The sequence below is a fragment of the Colias croceus genome, chromosome 10, assembly GCF_905220415.1.
Source record: "Colias croceus chromosome 10, ilColCroc2.1".
Lineage (NCBI taxonomy): Eukaryota > Metazoa > Arthropoda > Insecta > Lepidoptera > Pieridae > Colias > Colias croceus.
The window spans coordinates 1,380,637-1,406,364 of record NC_059546.1 but is presented as its reverse complement, the minus strand read 5'-3'; the positions used below and the strand labels follow the sequence as shown (position 1 = coordinate 1,406,364).

Genomic DNA, 25,728 nt, shown 5'->3' with positions numbered 1-25,728 from the left:
TTCCATGTAAGGCTTGAAGTGCAAGCGAGAGCGCGGAACGAGCGACAAAGAAACACAATCGGCCGTTGTCACGTTCAACTATCGTCAGTAAACTGACTTTACTTACTTACTTACTTACTTCAACGGCGCAACGACCCAAAGAGGATCTTGGCCTCCGACACCAAAAGTTTCCAGGTTTCGCGCCTTAGCGCCCTGGTGTTGAGGTCTTCTACTTGAAGGATGTCCAGATCTTTTTGGACTTCGTCTCTCCAACGGTGACGAGGTCGGCCGACGGGGCGCCTACCGATCGGCTTGCTCATGTACACCCTCTTCGCAGCGCGATCGTTTGGCATCCTTTCTAGGTGACCGATCCATCGAAGGCGGGCAGCTTTTGTCTCACCAATAATGTTGGGTTCACGGATGAGATCTTCGATGTCTAAATTTTTCCTCATTCTCCAAGTTCCCTCATCAGTTTTTGTAGGTCCTAAGATTTTCCGATGTATTTTCCTTTCCGCAACTAAGAGCTTCTGTTCTTCTTTCTGGCTTAGTGTCCACGATTCGCACCCATACATTAGGATTGGTCTAATAATGGTTTTATAGATTTTGACCTTTGTTTTCCTGCTTATAATCTTGGACACAAGGATTTTATGGAGCGCTGCTGAGCATCTTAGTGCGTTTTGGATGCGGATATCTATTTCGGCTTCTCGGCGGTTAGTGTCCGTAACTGTGCAACCTAGATATTTAAAGGAGTCTGTTCCTAGGTATGTAGTATCTCCGGTTACCAGATTTTTCCTACACACTCTAGTATCTTTATCTAAACTGACTTTACAGACAACCAATTTTTTTATTAATGACGTATATTTGGGCACCAAAAGGATCTATTAATTTAAAATAACATCTTATACGAAATATGTATTTTTTTTAATACATCCCAATTTAAAATTTGTCGAAATCATGCCATCTATATATATAAAACTCAAAGGTGACTGATATAGTGATCTATCAACGCACAGCCCAAACCACTGGACGTATCAGGCTGAAATTTGGCATGCAGGTAGATGTCATAACGTAGGCGTCCCCTAAGAAAGGATTTCCCGAAATTCTTGCAGGAACGGGGAAAACGGGGATGCACATACAAAGTTGTGGGCGGAAGCTAGTTCTATCATAAAACAATTACGGGGAAGCTTCAAGATTCTGCAAAAATTTACTTACTAATAATCTTATTAATCCCTGCTTCCCTTGCATACATTTAAGCAAATCTTTTAAACTACGCAACGGATTTTGATGCGGTTTTTTTTAATAGATAGAGTAATTATTCTCGATGAAGGTTTTAGTATGTAATTTATTAGGTTTAAGACAAAGAGAGGGAAGCCACGGGCGGAAAGCTAGTTTAATTATATCTTAATACATTATTTTCCATTTTAACTGACGGATAAGTAAAACAAACCGACTATCAATCTCATCAATAATGTAACGATTATGACGTATATAAATAATAAAAACTACGTGATTATCATCGATAGATACAACAGTCGCTTCGCGTAGTTTACGTTTGACCACGAGCGTATTAAAACCTAACATAGCAATGTTAAAAAAAAATTAAATAAAATTCTTCGTGTGAAATTAACATAAAAAATCTATAGGAAATTTTGGTATAATTTTTCCAAATTTTTATTATTACAAAAAAACTCAAAATGATAACTTAAATGGTGAAAAATATAACAATTTTTTAATTCAAAGTTTGAAGTATTATCGCAGAGAAAAGTATTAGATAAACCACTGTGAAGGCATCGTCCGTTATCATAGTATAATATGATAATAATAATTTCCCTTCGTCGTGATATAAATTAATAAAAAACGCGCGAATTCAGCCTATGTTCCGCGAACTGCGCACGGGCACACGCGCCGTGATTTTGCCTTTGAAAATTAAAAATTAGAAAGGTGAGTAAATTATTACATTTTTTTTTACACTTAAACAATAAATAATTAGAAAAATTAAAATTTAGATCACGTAAATGATAAATTGATGATTTAAAAAATACAATTATTGATACGCATTCAATACATCTAAGCTGTTATGAATTCAGGAAATAACAAATAGTATAAAGAAGTCTTACAAAAAATATTGCATTGCTCATTAATTTTTAACGAAAAAAATATACACAAGATGTAAGATTTAACCTACCAATTATATATTACATATTTCTTGCATTTTTATAAATAGCTAATTAAATAAAACACTTAAATATTCTCGCAAAAACTTATATTGTATTTGCAAAAACTTAAATAAAAAAAAATAACTTTCTCCTGACTGTTCGATCATATTTATGACACAAGAGACACGCAATGTGCTGAAGTAAATCATGCGCACGCACCATTAAATAAAACCATTAGTGAATTATAATTCTTTTTCTTTATGAATTTCTTTTGATCATTATTTACGATTATATGAATAATTTCATAATATTATAATTAGAAATATTTGTAATCTTTTATAAGTCTGCTTAAATTTAATTTGTACCTATAAAAAATTAAGGATGGCGGAAAAATAAATTTAAATATTACGATACAAGCGTTAGCTACTATTAAGACAGTATTCTGTGATACAACTAACACATTATGAGTCGACAAAATATAGAATTCTCATATATAATTTTCTAAGAAAAAATATTAATTAATTTACAAAGATTTTACTCTATTTTATTTCCGAGATCGATCAGTTGGATTTAGTTCAAAGAGAGGTCACATACATTTACTTATTATTTAAATTATTATAAATATAGGGTCAATATGTGTAGGTATGTTTTAATTTATTATGGTGTACAAAAAACTATTATTATAATATTACTAAACGCTCGACTAAATACATACTATGATTATTATTATCTGTGCAAACAGTATTCCCCAATCTTAATCCAGCTTCATTTGAGATTTGTATTTTTGCCCATTACCACTTCGTTAAGCATTTTAAGATATTTCTCTTGCAGTTTAGTCAAGATTAAAGAACCAAAATGGTGAAATAAAACAGTTCAATGCAATAGACATTCTATTTGAAACTATAGAGATATGTGATCTAATTACCTATTGCACAACTGTGTTCATATATTACCTATCGTTTATATGCTTAAATATTCCACCGTTTATCCTCCGGTATTGATATTATATGTGTAATTTTTTCCATAAAATTATTAGTAATTGTAATTGTATTTGACCTGCGTTGACCGCCTCTTTGTAAATCTATACTAAATATATGTACTAATATTATAAATCTGAAGAGTTTGTTTGTTTCAACGCGCTAATCTCAGGAACTACGGATCCGATTTGAAAAATTCTTTCGGTGTTAGATAGCCCATTTATCGAGGAAGGCTATAGGCTATATATCATCAAGCTAAGACCAACAGGAGCAGAGCCACGCGGGTGAAACCGCGGAGCGCAGCTAGTGTAGAATAACTTACGTGCTTTTTTGTCAACACAACCCGCCTATAAAGATTTCAGCAAAAAAATCTACGTACATTACAAAAAAAAGACTTTATTTACCTGCAGTAGGCAATTAAGCAGAATTAATAAAAATAAAGACTGATTGGTTGTACCTATTAGTTATATTATTTCCTGTCATTGTTAGGGTTGCCTGGAAGAGATCGCTACATAGCAATAAGGCCGCCCTCAGCTGTCCTGTAAAGTCTTGTCTTTCTTTTATGTATTTATTTTCAAAGTAATAAAGCATTTTCATTCATTCATTGGTAAATATAAGTCTCAATAAGACAATAAAGATAAAAATTATTGTTTTCCAATTAATGTTTACAAAATATGATTCATGGGCATATTATAATTTATAATGTCGAAATGCTGATGACAGATAAACATGAATGATTACAAACAGTTGCGTCTCAAATTATTTACTACTAGCTTTCCACCCGTAGCTTCGCCCGCGCAGTCAAAGAAAAACCCGCATAGTTCCTGTTACCGTAGGATTTCCGAAATAAAACCTATCCTATGTCCCACGGTAAAAAGTAGCCTATGTCCTTTCTCGGGTATCAAAATATCTCTATACCAAATTTAATGCAAATTGGTTCAGTAGTTAAGGCGTGATTGAGTAACAGACAGACAGACAGAGTTACTTTCGCATTTATAATACATATTAGTATGGATTACTGATTTATTATAATTTAAATTACAAATTGACATAAAATTGTAGATTCTGAATGTTTTTATATAAATATTAAATATCTTCTTTTTTGTATGGGCAAGGTTTATTTAAATACGATATATAAATTTAAGACGGTTACTGTTCAATATAATTAATTAACAAATTAAAAAAAAACTTTTTTTTTTTTATTTGTACAATCAGATGATAAGTAGGTATGCAATTTTTAATGGCGCCATTTTCTAACAAGTTTTTGTATAATTAATCTATTTACACACACTCGACAAGGGACTTGACGTCTCACGTGTAAGTAAGAATTTTGATAAAATATAAGTGTTTATTAGCTAAAGAGATTATTTGATTACACTTTATAAGAGTGTTGTTAAAGAGAAGATAAATATTGGTCTAAGTATTCTTATGCTTTTTCCTTTATTAGGCGTACACAACTGATAACCACTACGTTTGTGCAAAATATCCATTAATTCGACTTAAAGTTACATAATAATCATACTCTTCAAACTTAAAGTTATAACTTAGCATCATTGTTTTTTAAAGTCCACTGACAAATCAAAAAACTATTAATAGTCTATACTCTATGGCTTAATTTTCGCGGGATTAATTTTTTTTTTTTAACATCGTAGCACTGACTGATATTTATTCATGCAGAAAGTGAAATGAAATCGCTATCTCAAAAAATATTTAAATTTTAATTAATAAAAGAAATGCTGTAAAAAAACGGCGTTTTTTAAATAGGTAAATCAAACACGGGTAGGTATGAAACGTCTTATAAATAATTACGAATTTAAAATTTAATTATGAATTGATAATACAACAGAACAATTAGCAACAGCTTAAGCTTAATTTTAGACACACGATTACACACAGTGAAAGTAAAAATATAATATATATGATAGGTTATCGAAATTCATGCAATCGAATTTGTTACTAGATAATTCCATTTTTAGATTTTAATATTATCAAGAGTGATTATTTTAATAGGTACTTAGATAATTAATTAAATATATTAGATATACCTACTTGGTTATTTTCATCTACCGTTGATTAATTTGATATATGTAAGTAATTCAATTATAAATATTTTGCCTACTTTTTTTTTGAAATTTCGTAAGCTCTCAGTAAAGCTTTTTAAACGTAAAAATACATTAATTTTTTATTATTAACCACTTGTTACCGAAGCGGTTTCTACAGAAAGACAGCAAATTATTCTGTTGTTGCTCTTTAAAAAAATCATATTACTCAGCTACCTGCTGCGGAGGCAATATTGGAAATGGACCCTTATTTGGCTCCTTCATTGTTATATCTATAGGCAAGCAGGAATTGAGAGAACAACTGAAATTGCTTCGATCGCCCCTACGCGCAAGTACGCGAGTAGCCGGCTTTATTTTTTTTTTTATTTAGTAAAAATATAAACCGAAACCCAAATAGACACGCTAAAGAAACAATTTTTGTAGTTAGGCAACATTTGAAGAGACGAACGACTAACTAAACTTTCGTGATTAATCAAAATATATATGGCAACTAGCTTACCGCCCGCGGCTTCGCCCGCTTTCTCTAAAACGATTTGAGATTTAAAGTTTTAAACTATCCTATCTCTCAAGTTGGATCAAACTGCACATGGTGTGCGAATTTTATTATAATCGGTTAAGTGGTTTAGGAGTCCATTGAGGACAAACATTGTGACACGAGATTTATATATATTAAGATGTTTATAAATTATAATTTAACTAGCTTACCGCCCGCGGCTTTGCCCACTTTGTCTAAAACCTAATAAATTATATTCTAAAACCTTCCTCTTGAATCACTCTATCTATTAAAAAAAACCGCATCAAAATCCGTTGCGTAGTTTTAAAGATTTAAGCATACAAAGGGACATATGGATTAGGGACATAGGGACAGAGAAAGCGACTTTGTTTTATACTATGTAGTGATAAATATTTTTGTTGCAGCCAAGTGACTTGGTGTCAAACATAAAGATGGAGAAGAAAGGGAAGTTCCTGGGGCCGTCATTGGCAACCCTGGACGAAGCTATGCTTGCCACAGGTAAGTCTTTAAAATAAAAAAAAAGTTTATGAAAAAAATTAAAACGTTCTTTCCAACAAAAAAAAAATAGTCATATTTTCTAGCCATGAAAAAAAAAACATTTTTTTTGTGTTTCATAGTGTCAAAAGAACGTAGATGGTTCATATTACTAATGATATTTTTTAACAAAAAATAAACAGATTTGAAACAATGATTAATAATTAACAACAAAATCACAAGACATGTAAAAATTAACACAGTCATATTGTATATATATATTGTACATAATCAACTTGTAAACTATAAAGAAGTAAAATAATTATTTTTTTTATTATTGCTATTACTAATGATTTATCTGTGTGATTTATTGCTACATGTATTTGCAATATTTTATTCATTTACCGGAACAATAATATTTCATTACTCTTCATAACAAATCTTTTATATTGCATTTTTAACTAGTTACTATTGTAAGGGGCATAAAAAGTGTAGGGAGAAAATATTGTTTTACTAGCTTCCGCCCGCGACTCCGTCCGCGCGGATAAATTAAGAAAAATTAAGATTAATTTTTTTCTACGTATTTTTCCGGGATAAAAAGTATCCTATTTTATGCCCAGGATAATAAGGTATAATTATACCAAGTTTCATCGAAATCCAACCGTTAGTTTTCACGTGATGCCTTCACATACAGACAGACAGACAGACAGACAGACAAAATTTTTTTTAATCAGACAGACAAAAATATCTACACATCCCAAATCTAGAAGCTTTATTCATTTAACAATAATATTGACTCCTGCGAAAATACCACTTTTTACTAATTTTAAATCTCCCCCCCCTAAATCCTATTGAGGTCAATAACCTCTATTACTCTAGTACGTAATAATCAGTCATTTTGTAAATTTATAATAATTAAAAAAATAGTATGTAGAGTCTCCAATAAATATATAGTTACATTAATTATTTATGTTCAATTTTCGTTATGTATGTCTGATTGATGATTGATAGTACTTTTGAAGATGTTTAAGCACTTTGTAGAAGAATAAAAACTTAGATTATGGATTGGTCTCCGCGCGCGCGCGCGCGCGGAGACCAATCCATAATCTAAGGATAAAAACATATTTTTGAGTGGTTCCGAACAAATTTGTGGGTTTGAATCAAAATCACTTTCCTTCATATGAATTTAACTTTCTAATTCTTATGAATAAGAAAATAATACATTATAAAAACATATTAATTATTGTTTGTTACTTGTTACACAGTGATTAATTTAGACGCGTAATTATAACCAATTATTACCTTGTTTTTTACAGAATGCAATAAATTTTGTGACATAACGTAATAAGCGTTAGATGTTAATTTTATCTTATCACACACCATGACCGTAATATGTAAACAATGTGATGATGTTTTTTTTTAACACAAACATACGTAACTTCGTTCAAAAACCATTTTTTTTAAATTCATTTTTTTCACGTAAGTACAAAAATAGAAATCTACGTAATTATCAGCTTTGATAAAGTTATTTATAAAAATCTAATTTTAATCTTTTATTTTTTACGGCTTAGATAAAAATAATTATTCTTAAAACCATCAGGTTTTTATTACTATCTTTTATCAAAAACAAGATAAATCGTATTAATATATTAAGTATTATAGGTACAGGATATCCCACTGTTGGTATACTAAGCTCAAAGGAGGTCATAGTTTTGCATACGATGAGTACGTAAAAATACTTATAAAATTCCAGACGCATTTTTTTTTCAAATAGATGAATTCTTAAAACTCTATGTTGTACACCCATAATAAGCAACCCGGCCAACTTTGCCACTAGCACGTGAGCTATCGTTTAAGATTATGTTCTTCATAGACAAAATGCTCATATTAGAGAAGCGGTATATGCCGGCTGCGCGAAGCTAGAGAAGAAAACATGGATTTAGGAAAAATTTTTGACGTAATTTTGTTGTTTAAGTATTTTTTGTGTGATCAGTGTATGCAAAACTACAAGGTCCTTCGCGCTTAGTATACCAATAGTGGGACACCCTATATGTAGTTTTACTTGATATCACCTGACGTTGGGGGTGGGGTCAATTATCATCAATCATCATATTATTTTTATTCAATTAAGATAAATAATAAATATGTATTGAAAATTAAATGACTTATATATGATAAAGTAAATTTTGTCGATTTATTAATATGTTTCACACTAATTGTATAATTTGACTTTAATATAATTAAATTAGTTTCACCACTAGAAAATCTAAAAAGCTGCGATTTGTGAACGTACAGTATCGTTTTTGGGAACATCGATTAAAATAAAAAAATGATTATACATAATATTGTAAAATTATATTTACAATCAATTACGAAAAAATAAGAAAATTCATGCGTAACTTTCGAATTTTTCGATGGTTTCTTTCGAATTTCGATGGTTAATGTTTAAAACATTATGCCATATTATGTTGTTCATAATCTAATATATTATAAAGGCGAAAGTTTGTAAGTAGGTATGGATGTATGGATGTTTGTTACTCTTTCACGAAAAACTACTGAACCGATTACAATGAAATTTAGCACACATATAGAAGGTTACTTGGATTAACACATAGGATAGTTTTTATCCCGGAAATCCCACGGGAACGGGAACTATGCGGGTTTTCCTTTGCAAACACGGGCGAAGCCGCGGGCGGAACTCTAGTTTATTTTAATTTCCATCCAATCTTTTACTTGGATTACCTTAGCCTGTGACCTTTCTATTTAGTGAAAACTTACTTCAATTGTTATCATTATCATTTAAACTGCATGTACAGCTTAAATTACCTTAGCGTATTAATTTAACCCCGTGTTACACTAAGAAATGGAACAACCTGTAATTAGTCTAGGTAACTGGTAATTAGTCTGTTAGTCTGTCAGCTGTCTAGGGAGAAACGCATTCAAAGTGGAATCCGAAAATATTTTAATAATTTACCTACTTATAAAAATTATCTTATCAACACGTTTAAAATGCACGTAAATGCTCTATTTGCCGAAAACGCATCGGAATTATCATAACGCATGACGCGACTACAAAAAAAAGATAACAATTTTGTGAAACTTCTTTAGTCGCGTTGAGAGTAAAATTTCAAGGTCGCGTCATCGCAATACCGTCACGTCATAGACGATTTTGGTATCTTTGAATCTTGCCATAGAAGTTTCACTTCTCACACGTGTGCTCGGCACACACGCTCTTTTTTTTCTTCGTGACAAGCAGATATATCTATATGCCAGTACATTATCTTTATAATATAATTTTAATGGATTACAGATTAAAAACAGGCGGTTGGCAACCGGGAAATTTATTGCACAGATAATTTTATAATCTCGATTAGCATTCCGAGGAAAGTTTACTGCATTATAAAATTTGCCGATTACTCACTTGTTATTCATATTTATCATGAAGGATTTGGCTTGATTTATCTTATTATCTTAGGAAAACAAAGCGGTAAAGATAATCGTTTTTAATTCTTGCGTAAAGACGATGATCATCAGCTGTCAGTAACAGCACAAAATAATATTAATGAAGTTACATTTTAAACAAGGGTTCTTGTAATATGGTAATTCATGTTAATTAGAACTGAATGCACAAGATCATTTTCATATCATCAATACCGTTTTTTCATCTACCATTTTCATCTTATACGAATAAAACGTAATAAAAGTACCAAGATTGTTTATTGATACTTGGAATTTGGGCGGTAAATTTTACTTTTAAAAAAGGAGCACCTGAAAATGATACTTGAAATATATTTAGTCTCGTTTGATTAGTCTATAAGTTAATATTTTTCAGGTTAATGTGTTTCTATTGGTTTATTTAAAGGGTCGAATAGATATGTTTTACTAATTCAACAAAAAAGTTACAAACATGAATTAATTCAGCAATTCATGGCTGGTCATGGACGCAATATACGTTTTTACATTTAAATATATCCTATTTTGGAAGTTGTTCAACTAGATTTTAATTCAGGTTGAACGGTGCAATTATGTTGCTATGGAGTTAAAGCTCAAACTTGTACCTATTTATTGAACTAATACTCTTTAAAGTTAAAAGCGTCTTTTCATTACCATGCTTATCAATTTCAGTTCAATTTCTATATCAACGCCTAAAAGAAAATGGCAATAATTTTTTTCATTATTTAAATGTTATTTTTTTCATGGATAGGTAAACATTTGGCCGCTGTTTCACCTGATGGTAAGTGACAACGCGACCTAAGTTGGAACATGTTTACCTAGAAGGTGCCTATTCACATTTGCCTGAAATTTGGATATATCGTAAGAAGGTGGAAAAACTGTATGCGGTAGAGAGTTCCAGTTATAATTATAAACAAGTTCATACATTAGTTACAATTTAAATATTTATTATTTTTTCTTTACAAAAACACTTAGCCCACTTAAAATGGTCAGAACTGGACAAAAATATCTAAAAGAGACCAGCAGGAAGGTAGGCTAGTTTTCAAATATAAAAAAGAATTATTAATATCCACCACCCAGTTGTCTGAGACAATTATTGAAAGTCCTAAATCAATGAAAAAAACAAAAATCAATGCGAAAGATTTAAAATAAATCCAGTATTATAAAATGCACGTATCACTAATAAATATGCAATAATATATTTAGATAGCGTGGTCAATAATTATAATAACGTTAGTGCATCTCTATTCTCTATATTATGATAACGAAATATTTGATGCAACGTACGTGATATCGAGATGGTTACTATACGAGGCGAGTCATTTCATCGGTAATTAATTATTATCAACATGATAAATACGCATATAATATAATTATTAATATTATCTATAATTATTATCCATATAAAATATGGATTATTTCCATACTTATTGAAGTGAAACTTCTTTATCGGGGTTGGAAAAAAATTTAGTGTAACGTTTTTTCGTTACGCGTGATATTTTTCCGTTACGCGCCATCTTTGTCTTATCCCTACCACGCGTGATTTGACGTATTTCTGTAAAGTTGCATATTATAGTAAATTATTTTTTGAAAAATAAGGTCTTAAAGAAGTTTCTCTTCTTACGTGTGTACACTAGCACACGCACACATTTTTTTTGTCTGTTTGTCGGTTTGTCTGTTTGTCTGTTTGTCTGTATGTTCGTGCACGCTAATCTCAGAAACGACTTATCCAATTAAGATGCGGTTTTCACTAATATATTGTGGTAATCTTCATTTAACATTTAGTGTTTATTTCATGTCAATCGGTTCGTAAATAAAAAAGTTATGACCATTTAAGTATTCACGGCGAACATTTGCTAAGGCATTCTATACACTGTACGATAAAACGTAAGTTATCTGTTACAATTATTATTCCTGTAAATGTCCAAGTGATCATATCGAAAGTGCCCAAGGGGGGGGGGGGTCAAATTAGAATTATTCCTACTTCTAGGTAAATTTTATACATAAAATGTTGTTCGAGCAGCGAACAAATATTTTATTTTAAATTACTTATTATCCATAGTTACATTACATATTACAATAATTGAGCAATAACGTAAATGAGGTCAAGCTGCCTCAGCAGTATTATCGTGCGACGTATTATCCTTTAAATTATGTCGTATTATATTTTTAACCCCCGACGGAAAAAGATGGGTGATAAGTGTTTGACCGCTATGTGTGTCTCTGTGTGTGTGTGTCTGTTTGTGCCACCGTAGCTCGCTAACAGGTAAATTAGATGCGGTTTTTTTAGTTAGGCAGCATATTTTCCGACGCTGGTTCTTAGATAAAGTGTATCAAAATCGGTTCATCCATTTATTATACCTAGGTATATTATTATAGGGGTAAATGTGGGAATGAAAAAAACGAAAGTTGTCAAATATAAGTACCTAAGTGATATATTAAATGAAAGTGAACGACCTATCAGTAACAAATCGGTTCATCCATTTATTTGATATAGGTATAAAAGTAGTAATAAAAAAATGAATTTGTCAAAAATATACTCAAGTGACATATTATCATATGAAAGGGCATGACGTGTAAAGTTTAATTAGACATGTTTTATCAAAATCGGTTCATCCATTTATTATACCTTTTTATGGGTAAAAGTGGGAATGAAAAAAAAACAAATGTTGTCAAATATACCCAAGTGACATATCAAATAAAAGTGCATAACGGGTGAAGTACACTTAGTTATATTTTTATCCAATTCGGTTTATCCATTTATTATATTACAGCGGTAAAAGTGGGAATGAATAATGTGGTCAAATAATATACTCAAGCATGGGCGTAGCTACGGTGGGGCAGGGTGGGGCGCTTGCCCCACCCAGGCTTTGACCTGGAAGGAACCTAACCAAATCTAAAAATTGAATTATCCTTCGCGTTCGCAGGCGCGTTCGCAGGCGCGTTCGCAGGCGCGTTCGCAGGCGCGTTCGCAGGCGCGTTCGCAGGCGCGTTCGCAGGCGCGTTCGCAGGCGCGTTCGCAGGCGCGTTCGCAGGCGCGTTCGCAGGCGCGTTCGCAGGCGCGTTCGCAGGCACGTTCGCAGGCGCGTTCGCAGGCGCGTTCGCAGGCGCGTTCGCAGGCGCGTTCGCAGGCGCGTTCGCAAGCGCGTTCGCAAGCGCGTTCGCAAGCGAGTTCGCAGGCGCGTTCGCAGGCGCGTTCGCAGGCGCGTTCGCAGGCACGTTCGCAGGCGCGTTCGCAGGCGAGTTCGCAGGCGCGTTCGCAGGCGCGTTCGCAGGCGCGTTCGCTGGCGCGTTCGCAGGCGCGTTCGCAAGCGCGTTCGCAAGCGCGTACGCAAGCGCGTACGCAAGCGCGTACGCAAGCGCGTTCGCAAGCGAGTTCGCAGGCGCGTTCGCAGGCGCGTTCGCATGCGCGTTCGCAGGCGCGTTCGCAGGCGCGTTCGCAGGCGCGTTCGCAAGCGCGTACGCAAGCGCGTACGCAAGCGCGTTCGCAGCGAGTTCGCAGGCGCGTTCGCAGGCGCGTTCGCAGGCGCGTTCGCAAGCGCGTTCGCAAGCGCGTTCGCAAGCGCGTTCGCAAGCGAGTTCGCAGGCGCGTTCGCAGGCGCGTTCGCAGGCGCGTTCGCAGGCGCGTTCGCAAGCGCGTTCGCAAGCGCGTTCGCAAGCGCGTTCGCAAGCGAGTTCGCAGGCGCGTTCGCAGGCGCGTTCGCAGGCGCGTTCGCAGGCGCGTTCGCAGGCGCGTTCGCAGGCGCGTTCGCAGGCGCGTTCGCAGGCGCGTTCGCAGGCGCGTTCGCAGGCGCGTTCGCAGGCGCGTTCGCAGGCGCGTTCGCAGGCGCGTTCGCAAGCGCGTACGCAAGTGCGTACGCAAGCGCGTTCGCAGCGAGTTCGCAGGCGCGTTCGCAGGCGCGATCGCAGGCGCGTTCGCAGGCGCGTTCGCAGGCGCGTTCGCAGGCGCGTTCGCAGGCGCGTTCGCAGGCGCGTTCGCAGGCGCGTTCGCTGGCGCGTTCGCAGGCGCGTTCGCAGGCGCGTTCGCAGGCGCGTTCGCAAGCGCGTTCGCAAGCGCGTTCGCAAGCGAGTTCGCAAGCGAGTTCGCAAGCGCGTTCGCAGGCGCGTTCACAGGCGCGTTCGCAGGCGCGTTCGCAGGCGCGTTCGCAGGCGCGTTCGCAGGCGCGTTCGCAGGCGCGTTCGCAGGCGCGTTCGCAGGCGCGTTCGCAGGCGCGTTCGCAGGCGCGTTCGCAGGCGCGTTCGCTGGCGCGTTCGCAAGCGAGTTCGCAAGCGCGTTCTCAAGCGCGTTCGCAAGCGCGTTCGCAAGCGCGTTCGCAAGCGCGTTCGCAAGCGCGTTCGCAAGCGCGTTCGCAAATGTCCTCGCAAATGTCCTCGCAAATGTCCTCGCAAATGCCCTCGCAAATGCCCTCGCAAATGCCTTCGCAAATGCCTTCGCAAATGCCTTCGCAAATGCCCTCGCAAATGCCCTCGCAAATGCCTTCGCAAATGCCGGCGGCACAGCCGCCGGCCGTGCCACCGGCATTTGAGGTTCGAAGACCTGGATATGACTTTGGGATTTTGACAGTTGCTAGTTACATATTATTTTTTTATTGTTGCCCCACCTTGAGCCCATGGCTAGCTACGCCCATGTACTCAAGCGGCATATCAAAATATGAAAGGGCAACGTGTGAATTACAATTAGTCATATTTTATCGAAATCGGTTCATCCGTTTATTACATTTAGGGCTTTTTAGGGGTGACAGTGGGGATAAATAAACCAAATGGAGCATCAAACTACAGGATATGACGTGTACATATAGGTACAATTAGATATGGTTTACATCAAAATCGGTTCTGCCATTTACTAGGGATGGAAAGGGAAGGGTTGAAAGTCTGTGAAAGAAGAGGGGATATGGGAGTGAGAGGATAGCCACACCCTGGAAATTTTGAACTCTACTCAAAGCTACATAGGCCTGGCCCTTGGCAATATTTTTTCCTAAGTATACCACTTCTTTTGCCACTGTGGTCCATTACAATTTGTGCACGGTTACGGCCCAACTTAAAAGATGTCAAGGAGCAACAAACTTATAGATATCAATATGATGTAGGAATGTAATATGGAGGTAGAGGTAGGTCTCGCTCACTTGAAAATATTACATGAAAATAAGAAACCGAAAGGAATAAATAATTATTTTACAAACTTCCCGACGATCTTTAAAATTAAGTACCATATATGTATTTTGATAATGAGGTATATTATGATGATGTTGGCATGGCAGCCCCGACGACTTTGTTTTTTTTTTATAAATATTTAAAATGGTATTTATTTTTAAAAATCTTCGGGAAGTTTGTGAAATTGTTTATTCCTTTTTCTATGTATGCACTTTTTATTTAATTTTTATTGCACGGTCTAAACGGTTTAGTTACTACCTACAGGCGTGAGACAGGATTCAGGAAAGATCTGATTTGGATTTTGTGCTGGATTTGATAAAAACTGAGTATCGATTAAGCTGATCAGTTGCTGCACGATACATAGTTAAAAACATCCATACAAGGAAGGAAGGAAAAGAAATTTGCTCCCCTCCCCCCTGGTGCCTAAAAATAATATGACATAATTTAAAAAAAATTTTACGTAGAAAATTAATAAGGCATTTTTTTTTTTGTATTGTTTAGCTCAGTTTAGTAATAAATTTTACTTACAGTTCTTTTAATTATTTATGGTAGTCTGTGTTTACTCAATAATTTAAGATAAGTAGTAACTACTATGCAGTCACTATTCCACGCGGACGAAGTCGCGGGCACAGCTAGTATATAATATAGGCATGAAAATGAATGAATGTTTAAAACATTGTAATTAGGTCATCATAATATTATGCTTCAAATATTATTTGAAACAAGAATATCGTGTAAATATTATAAAATATAATTCGATAATCATGTAAATTAACTAAGTCAATGTGGTTTGGTTTTCTTTGAAAACTGAACGACCTCATGCCAGAATGTGTGTTAGTCGTTTAATTTATTTAAAAGGGGCAAAATAAATAATTACATTATTGCAATTAGTGTTAACATCTACATTTGTAATGAGTGAGAAATATTTTAATAGGTATTTGGATAAGTATTTTATTTTAATCTAACATGATGAACTTATACCTACCTACTGCATCTTGTATGATATTTTTCTTCTTGAATGTGTTCAATATTTTTAAACCGTCGCGTTGTGCTATGCTTTTATTATTAAAAAAATCTCAGTTTGCAATTAGAATTCGAGCCCTTTATATAAATACAACTAAAGCAGCAATTATTATTTAAAAAATACGCAAATACAATATTACGGATATACCATAATTTCCTACTAAAATTAATTTACGCCTCCATAACTGTCCAATTTTGTCCCAAGATTTTAAATAATTCATTAGCAAACAATGCGACATACATGTCAGAACAATTAATTATTTAACAAAGATAATATTATAATAATAATACGGTGGGAAAGTCCGTCGTTTACTCTCGTGAGATATCATCATGTTTGTTGAGATTATTTTATTCAAAGAAAATATTTACATAGGCAGGCTGTTTGCGAAAAACATGTAATAAAATATAATTATATTATTTTGTCGGGAGTTAAATAAACATCGCATATGTACCACTTTCTGATTCGTATATTACTAGCTTTCCTCCCCTGACTTCTGTCGTATATTTTTAAGCGCTGGTAACAAAAATTGTGACATCCATTTTTATTTTTTAATAACTCTTTAATCTCTTTATCATCTAATGAATTACCACTATATCACTTTATTCTACTCAACTAATTTGGGAGTTCACTTAACATTACAGTTCATTAACAGTTTTATAGCAATAAACTTATAAATATTTAAAAAATATGAAGATTATAAAAAATTTGCTCAGTAGGGCGGCATTGAAATGCTATCGCCGTAACGTGGTGATTTTATTTTGAATTTTTCGATCAGTTAAAATTACTATGTTGTACAAAAAAGCGACTTTAATCCTCGATTTACACTTAAAACTCTATCTCATCCTTCCAGGTTTCGGCATCTACAACATCCTGCACATGTTACTCAGTGGGCTGATCCTCATGGGCGTGATCATGCAGAGTCTCTCACTGGGCTACGTGCTGCCTGCAGCGCAGTGCGACCTGGACCTTAGTCTGCAGCAGAGAGGATGGTTGGCGGCTATACCTTTTTCGGGTGAGTTAATAAATAAATAAATAAAAATAAAAATAAAACTCTTTATTGCAATCGCATAAAACAAAATCAAATATAAATAATACAAACAAGGTTATAATACGAAGCGGTACTAATAAGCGGCCTTATCGCTAAGAAGCGATATCTTACAGGCAACCTTAGGAAAAGTTTGAAGAAAAAAGCAATTGGATAGTAGTAGCAGTAATAATATTCAAACAAAAAATAAATAAATTATTTCCTAAGAAAAGAAACATGCAACCAGTATACCTACATATAAAATAGAAATTTAACTTAAGTACAACAAATTGTAAAGTTCAGAGCCATAGAGTTGGAAATGATGTATTTAAAATCAAGGTTCGGTTGGAATTGTGGTTGATGTTTGTGGATCAATTAAAGAACGTAACGTATCAATTAAGTACGTAGATACCTATACCTAGCATTTTTATCAGTATTCTAATATAGCTTGTCAGTACTTTACAACAATAAGTCTTGTATACACAATCATTTTTTTGTAGGTTCTTAAGCTCTACACATAATAAAAAAGTCGTGCGCCTTGTTTTAATTCTTACCTGTCTGTTCTCATTCCTTACCTTTTAACTGTTGCTTTCAACGCTACTACAATAACTGCAATAATATAACATTACAGCAATCATCCTCACCTCCTACTTCTGGGGTTGGCTTGCTGACACGAAAGGCCGTCGCTTCGTCATGCTGTTCTCAATGCTGATATCAGCTGTCTTCGCAGTGCTTGCCAGCTTCTCACCAGAGATCATATCTTTTGCTATACTGACGTTTACCTCTGCTGTATTGTGAGTATACTGATTGAATTTTTACTGCAATTGTTGAGGAGTATTACTCAGTTTAGGTAATTATTAATTATGTGTTATAGGTAGATTTATACTGTGAACTGTATTTTGTGCTCTTTCTTTTTATTTATTTTAGCAGATATCGTACCGCCAGTAGTATTTTATTACCCTTGTTGCCTTTTAGCACCTTTTAGCCTGGTTGCCTAAAAAAGATCTTCACTTTTTTCACAGTTCTATTGTTTTATGTACATTTGGTGAGAATTATTGTATTTCTTTACAGCATGGCTGGTCCATCATCAGTGGTGTACACGTATCTTGGTGAATTCACAAACATCCGCCATAGAGACAAAATCGTAGCTTTTGGCTCGTCCTTTGTTGGAATAGGAACCGTTGTTCTACCAGGTATGTAAATAATCCCGAAATAATTAAATATATTCTGATTGTTATAAAAATTGTTCAGTCATATTTTAATTTATTTATCTATTGATATACTAATTTTCTCCTGCTTCAATATGTCCATCATCATCGCTATTTAACTATATATGTAACTCAAGAGGAGAGTGAACAGGTACATTCTAGGGCAGCGCGCTCCATCTTAGGCCACATCTCAGCTTACCATTAGGCGAGATCGTGGCCAAGCGCTCCCCTATCGCAGCATAAAAAAAAAGATACCGCAGTCCCATTAACAATATTTTCTGTTAAACGTTAAGTTACACAAATAATAGTATTCTGAACTTCAAATTTCCAGCTGTCTCTTGGCTAATCCTGCCCATAGACATCTCCCTGCCCATAAATTTCCTTAACATCACCTATCGTTCCTGGCGGTTACTGGTTATCGCGTCCAACCTGCCCCTGGCTATTGGCTTCGTGCTGCTGCTCTTCGCACCAGAGAGTCCTAAGTTCCTGAACGCGTGTGGAGACCAGGAAGGATGCTTGAAGGTGCTGAAGCAGATGTATGCGGTGAATAAGAGGATGCCACAGGATTCGTATCCGGTAAGATTAAGTATGATGCTCATTTAATAGTCAAAATGTTGCAAAAACTCAAACGATTAAGACTTTTTTCTTGACTCATTAAAAAAAGAATGTATGTGCCAAGCACACGTGTCAGAAGTGTTACTTCTGTGGCAAGATTTAAAGATACCAAAATCGTCCCCTCGATGACTTGACGGTATTGCAACGACGCGAAAAATACTTAATCGGTACTTAATATTGATAGACAATGAATTCGGAATTTAGATTTTAAATGAATGGCATCATAGAATCTAAGATAATTAATAGATAACATTTGCAATATGTTAATTTTTAATACATATTTAAATATTTATAGAATTTACCATAGAGTAATGTTATTAAATATTGCATCATACATTACGCGCGCGTGTAGATGATGGAAATTTGCTTTTATGAAGTGAAACTTCTATAGGCCCGTTGAGAGTAAAATTTCAAGGTCGCGTCATGGCAATACCGACACGTCATGGAGTAAGGCGACGATTATGGTATTTTTATTTATTTATTTTTTATTTATTACACTTTATTGTAATACAAACATTAAATAATAAGAAACGATAAAAAGAAAATATGGTTATAGAAAGATGTAGTACAATTGGCGGCCTTATCACTAAGCAGTGATCTCTGCCAGGCAACCAAGCGGTAAAAAAGCGAAATATTTAGTAAATAAAATTTTGGAAGTAGAATTAGAATTTAAATAAAATGAAAATAAAAAGTATGCATAAAAAGTACAATATATGCACATAAATAACTATACAGTATACATACATGTATAATAACTATACTATAAAATATAACCTTACATAATATATACAGTAATATAATAATATATTATAATAGAAAAATAAATTAATAATTAATGATAATACATACATAAAACTACATAAAGTATATAAAATATATTCTATACTAATAAATGTAAATACATATAATAAATATACTATTCCGAATTAAAGGCTGATAAGAAGAAATGTTTCCGAACAAGGTTTTTAAATGAAGATAAAGAGGGAGCAAGTCTTATCTTTAGTGGTAAGGAGTTCCATAGACTAACAGCAGAGGCAGTAAAAGAATCAGCATAGAAGTTTGTGTGTCGAGATGGAGTACTAAAAATAAGTCTGTCAACGGATCGGAGAGAGTAGTTTTCACAGTGTAAAAATGAAAAGTTATTCATATAATCTTGTCACAGAAGTTTTTAAATCCATCTATAGGTGCTAACATTATAAAGCTAAACAGTTTGTTTGTTTGTTTGAACGCGTTAATCTCAGGAACTGCTGATCCGATTTGAAAAATTATTCTGTTGTGTGATAGCCCATTTATCGTGGAACTTGAAAGGCTAGGCTATATTATCATTACGCTAAGACCAAAAGGAGCGGAGCCACGCGGGTGAAAATGGTATACTTAGGTAAAAGCAGCTAGCTCTACTAATACTTATAAATCAATTATTTCAACAGGTGAAAGCGCTAGTAGAAGAGACACAAGCAGTAAAAGCGATGGAGAGCACCAGTATCACAAATGTCCTCAAGTCGATGCGCGACCAGACGGAGCCGCTGTTCAAGCCACCACTGCTGAAATGGACCTTCCTTATTTGCTTCATACAGTTTGGATTGTTTGGCACGTTAGTATTTTTTTGTATTATTGGGTATTTTAGATTTTCGTTTGATTGACTGGGAATGTTATAACGGATTAGATAGGCGATCTCGTTATTTTACTGGGGTGCATTTGGAACGGGTAACATGATGACATTCTTGAATCATTCTTGAATCCGGAAATTATAGTACTTTGACATTATAGGTTCGCTTCGCTGGAGGAAGAGCATCTGCGCCTTCCTCTTCCTGAATTATTATTAGCTTACCAAGTATACCTACTTCTTCCATTAAAAGTTTATATTCTTGGTCAATAGCAGCTGCTTGTATTGAAAATATTAATATTTTACTAGTATAGTTGTGTTCTTAATTTTGAAAGATTTAAAACAGTTTTAAATCAGATAACATTTACCACCCATTCGGAAAGCAGTATCTACGGAGAAGAATCGGCAAGTAACTCCATAGTTGCTCTTTTTAATCATGTCAGTTTTACAATTTAATTTTACAAAATACATAATATGTACATTATAATCATAATATGTCATAATTTTAATTTAAATATAATTATTATTCCAGAACGAACGGATTCTACGTATGGTTCCCCACGATACTCAATTCAGTGGCTAATCACGAAGGTAGCGAGACCAGAATCTGCGAAATCTTGAACGCTCATCAGAATGTGCCTAGCAATGGCACTGAGGTAAGAGTTTTTTCTATTATTAAGAAATTTATTTTTTAGCTGCTAGGATCTCGGCACAAGATAACTTTTAATTTTGTTGTGTCCTCTAGGGATTTAAACTAAAGGTTTTCAAGGAAATGATTGCATGCAAATGTTGTCATACATCAATTTAGATTTTTACGAATATGACAAATAAAAAAAGGAATTTATAAATTAAATTAACTTTTAACTTTTCTAAACTAAGCAGCTTACTAGTTACTGTTAGTAGTTAACGATATTGGGAACTTATTTATTACCTTTACTATGTTACCTGTTATATTATATTACCTTTTATCACAATTTGCAGGTCGTCTGTGACGACACAATGAACACAGCCACCTTCGAGCTCTCCATCTACATAGGACTCGTGTTCTGCTCCATGTACATCATTGTTGGCTTCCTCGTGGACTTCATGGGCAAGAAGCTGATCCTCATAACCATCCTCACTGGCACTGGGTTGTGTGGTATTGGAGCTCATCTCGCGCATAGCCAGGTTGCGGTCGTGCTGTTCGCGATCTTCCAAATGTGTGGTGCTTGTATTGGACTCACTAATGCTGTTACTGTTGAGCTGTTTCCTACTAAGTACAGGTGAGGATATAACTGTCTTAGATAATTGTGGGCTATTTCATAGTTAATTTTAAGGTAGTTTTGATTTCTAGGATTGGTCAATTAAGTGAACATTTAAGTTATATTTTCTAGGTATTTTTGTTTTTATATTGTTTTTGCTAGTTTAACTAAATTCAGAACTTGGCTAGCGCTTAATTACAATAAAACTTATTCTCATAGGTTATGCTGAATTTTTTAGAATTACAAAGTTACTTGAGAAATCAACATCAACGAATATTTGCCTGATTATATCTTGCAATGTTAAGTTGCAAAGGACCTATCTAGAGTCAAAGAATGTAATTATGTATCTAGCGAAAGCCAAACTATTTTACCTCTACTATATCTGGTCCACAAGTCTTTTTATTCCAAAAATAAAACTTCTTCAAAAACAACACTGAAACTAAACACTCATTTTCTTACAGGGCGATGGCAGTCTGTATGTCAATGATGATGGGCAGAGTGGGTTCCATGGCTGGGTCTAACCTCATCGGCATGTTTCTCTCGACGAATTGTGGCCTCAGCTTCTATATTTTTGGAGGACTTATTATTTGTAAGTAACTCATTGGCAACATTTTTGATGATAACGAGATCGTATTATTGGTATTAAACGTCCTTACCATTGTATTATGATATATTATGTATAAGTTAGATATAAGTTACATATTATGTAATATTGACATGATTTTAAAAGAGCAACTATGGAGTTTCTTGCCGATTCTTCTCCATAGATACTGCTTTCCGAATCGGTGGTAAATGTTAAAAATACTTATGTAATGACGATTCGAAAGTGCTACTAAATAGTAGTCTAATTGAATAAATGAATGTTTGAGTTTGAGTTTGAGTTTGAGTTTGAGTTTATTGCTGTAATTTTAAACAACTTTTAAAGACTTCTTATACTATCTTAAAGGTATTAATATACAGGCTAAAATCATAATTTTTCTCTCCAGCGTGTGCTCTTCTCTGCTTCACCCTGCCCGGTAAAGGCGAAATATCCCAGAAGATAATCAAAACGGATCCGATCAAGAACCAAACCCACGAACCGGCTTGAACCGGCGCAAACCGGATCTGAAATGGTCAAAACGAACGCTCATATGAGCCAAAAACTATAAAAAATTAAGGAAAAACTAACACTAAAACATTAACTACTTTGTTGTGAAGAAAAGAGAGTTTGTTGTTGTGTTTCGCAAGCTTTAGTTTGAGTACAAATTATATACCCAGCTTATAATCGATGAATTTATAAATTTTTAATGTGAATGTATTTATTCAAATGTATATAACTAGAAAATTTTAATTTTAAGCATAACTAACATTAATTTTATTGAAAATGAATGTAAACTTGGATAACCATAGTAGCTTATTTGAATGTTATGTATTTTAAATGTATTCAATTATGTCATAATAATTTATGATGGAAAAAAGGTGTAAGACTCAATTTTACGCATTGGTTCTAAAGAATGAAGATTGAAAGAATTACAATATATGTATTTTGTGACTGTGATATTAATATACTTAAGTAACATAAGATAAAATAATAACTTAATAAAATGTAAAAAATACTGTGTGTTTTATTATATCTGTCCTCAAAAAGTATTACAACTTCAATGTACGACTTGTAATTTACCAGAAATTTACTTTACAAATTATAAAACCAAGGTGAATTCAAACATGTCAACACTATAGATAATAAACAGCAGGGGTCCCAAAATTGACCCTTGCGAGACACTTCTAGAAATAGTACATGGAAAGAATTGAATATTGACCAATTTTCATTGCGTATTTCAACAATTTGTGATTTCTTCGATAAGTAGGTTGTGAACTATTTATAAATGTTAATTGGAAATTCATAGTACGCAAAATTTGAAAAGAACAGGATTATATTATTAATCGCATCAAAGACACGGGTATAATCTAATAAAACAAAAATTATAACATCTTTTCCTTCATTACGAGCTTTCAATAAATTACTTTCTACATCACACAAAGCAGTTACCTACTGTTCCATGTCCTTTCCTAAATCCCGATCGAAGATCTGAAAAGATGGTATTATGATTATATTTTATGAACTTTCATGCATGATTTGACGCTCGTGTGTATATTTGAATTGTTTCATTTAAAAGAATTACTCTTTCAAAATCTTTTGAGAGCTCTCAGCTCTATCATTATACTTCATGTAGATTCTCCGCCTCTAATGAATTCCAATTTATTACTTTCTTATATATTTCTGACGACGCGCGTTGAAGAATACTTGCTTGATCTTTTCAACGAGGCGTTGATATTCACGTAACGTTTTCTTTCTTTCGTTATTACGGAAATTCGTCCTTCGCAAACATTACGCTAAACATAACATTTTCGTGACGACTGGAATTGTACTTTTGAGTTTAAGAAGAAGTCCAAATTCCAATAAAACAATTCTATAAAACAAAATAACAGATTTTATTAAAAGATAGAGAAGAAGATTAGAGAAGAAGTAATAAATTAGAAAATTTAAAATACAACCCCAGTTTTGTTTCAGAATTTAGATTATCATTGTATTATACATTCAACAGAAAGCAACAAGGCAGTTAAGATTAGGATTTTAGAACAATAATTATTATTAATGATCTCGTGCGGCGCTCTTTATATTACAGTAGTTAAGTAATAAGGCGACAAAGCACAATAAAACACTTTTTCCCGCCATTTTTATCTTCGCTTTTCTTATGCGCAATCATGTTGCGCAGAAAACTAACCTAGGAACGAATTGTGAAGAAAATTTTCTTCCTTATCGTTATCTTACAGTTTGGGCGGAAAATTGTTGTTATCCACCGCCCTACACCACGGAAATCGTAGGACCATCCCGGGAAAACCAGGAAGGAGGGCAAGAAAACTTCAGAATTGTGGGCGGTTGTACCAGGGTAACAGATTGTATGAAGAAGTAACCCCTCAGTAAGAGCCCAGCGTGTATTCGCGCAAGCGCGAATCTATTGATTTTTCTTACACCCTCGTTATTTTACGCTATTGCATAAAATTGGATACGGCATAGAAAGTGTTTATATTAAACTAGATTCTGATTGACCATGAAAAGAAGAATATCAAATATAAATAGTTTTAGATAGAAAGAATTATTGCTATAAAGTAAATCAAAAAAGTTCATTGCAAAAACTACGTGGAATGTGCATTCATACTTTAAACATCTTGAGCATATTTATAATTAAGCTAGGTTTCCGCCCGCGGCTTCGCCCGCGCAGTCAAAGAAAAACCCGCATAGTTCCCGCTCCCGTGGGATTTCCGGGATTGCGTCATTTTCCCGGGATAAAAAGTAGCCTTTGTCCTTTCTCGGGTATCAAAATATCTACATACCAAATTTCATGACAATTGGGTCAGTAGTTTAGGCGTGATTGAGTAACAGACAGACAGACAGACAGAGTTACTTTCGCATTTATAATATTAGTATGGATTAGTTACTTCATGCAAATGAAAAACACAAATATAAAATACTTTTTTTAATTTGGTAGCGGATAAACTTTTATTGTTATAGGAATAATAAATTATTTCGAATTTAAGTTTCATAAAATTAGTGTAGGTACTTCAAACTATTGGACCTAGTAATAATATGTTGTAGGGAAATAATTCAAGAGATTGATTGACTTATTGACTTAAAAATGTACAATAAGGGTGTCCATCTCCCACAAACATTGCCTCTAATATTCTAACATAGCACATCCAAATAGAATCATCATAAGAAAATATTCTTTAATTCATGTGCCATTCTTGGCATAGATCGCATACCGTTTAACATCTTTCACCGTCATAGCTCCCTGGTACTCGGCGTGTCGTGAAAACCCGTTTGAATGGGGATTGATGGGAAAATTTTCCACGTGACATGTTCTTGACGTTGGGAAATTTTTGTTTAGTTGTACGTGTATAAACAACATACCTACTTTTGTTGAAGGAAAGTTTTCTTGTAAAATAGGCATTTGTTTTTTTTGGTTAAAAAAGAGTGATTTTGTTTTACTTTCTTTATGTTTTTCTGTTTAGATTTCACTTAAGTAGGGGTGATTAAAATACAGTTTTCTTAAATTAAATAGGTAGGTATGTAAAATTTATAACGAGATCAAATATTTATTTTGAATTTTGGTTCAATTTCTACTCTGCTACCTACCTACTAATTCTCTCGATTAATTTATCTATTAATACAATAGTCAAAAACAATAAAAACACTAAAAATAATTGT

At 34.4% G+C, this 25,728-nt stretch overlaps 1 protein-coding gene across 2 annotated transcripts in view; it reads left to right on the top strand.

Annotated features, from left to right (window-relative positions):
• The window catches only part of LOC123694921 (organic cation/carnitine transporter 7-like), a 29,100-nt gene extending 6,026 nt beyond the window's left edge, over window positions 1–23,074 (top strand). The window contains exons 1-11 of one of the 2 annotated variants that reach the window (XM_045640552.1): window positions 1,661–1,920; window positions 6,091–6,184; window positions 16,639–16,800; window positions 17,444–17,606; window positions 17,884–18,005; window positions 18,352–18,596; window positions 20,063–20,226; window positions 20,771–20,894; window positions 21,220–21,500; window positions 21,941–22,068; window positions 22,466–23,074. In XM_045640552.1, the coding sequence (XP_045496508.1) occupies window positions 6,118–6,184; window positions 16,639–16,800; window positions 17,444–17,606; window positions 17,884–18,005; window positions 18,352–18,596; window positions 20,063–20,226; window positions 20,771–20,894; window positions 21,220–21,500; window positions 21,941–22,068; window positions 22,466–22,566 (1,557 nt within the window). In that variant the 5' untranslated portion in view covers window positions 1,661–1,920; window positions 6,091–6,117 and the 3' untranslated portion in view covers window positions 22,567–23,074. Of the gene's footprint in view, window positions 1–1,660; window positions 1,921–6,090; window positions 6,185–16,638; window positions 16,801–17,443; window positions 17,607–17,883; window positions 18,006–18,351; window positions 18,597–20,062; window positions 20,227–20,770; window positions 20,895–21,219; window positions 21,501–21,940; window positions 22,069–22,465 lie in introns of those variants that run through there. The other variant, XM_045640551.1, reaches the window with a different exon arrangement.
• The last annotated feature ends 2,654 nt before the right edge of the window (window positions 23,075–25,728 follow it).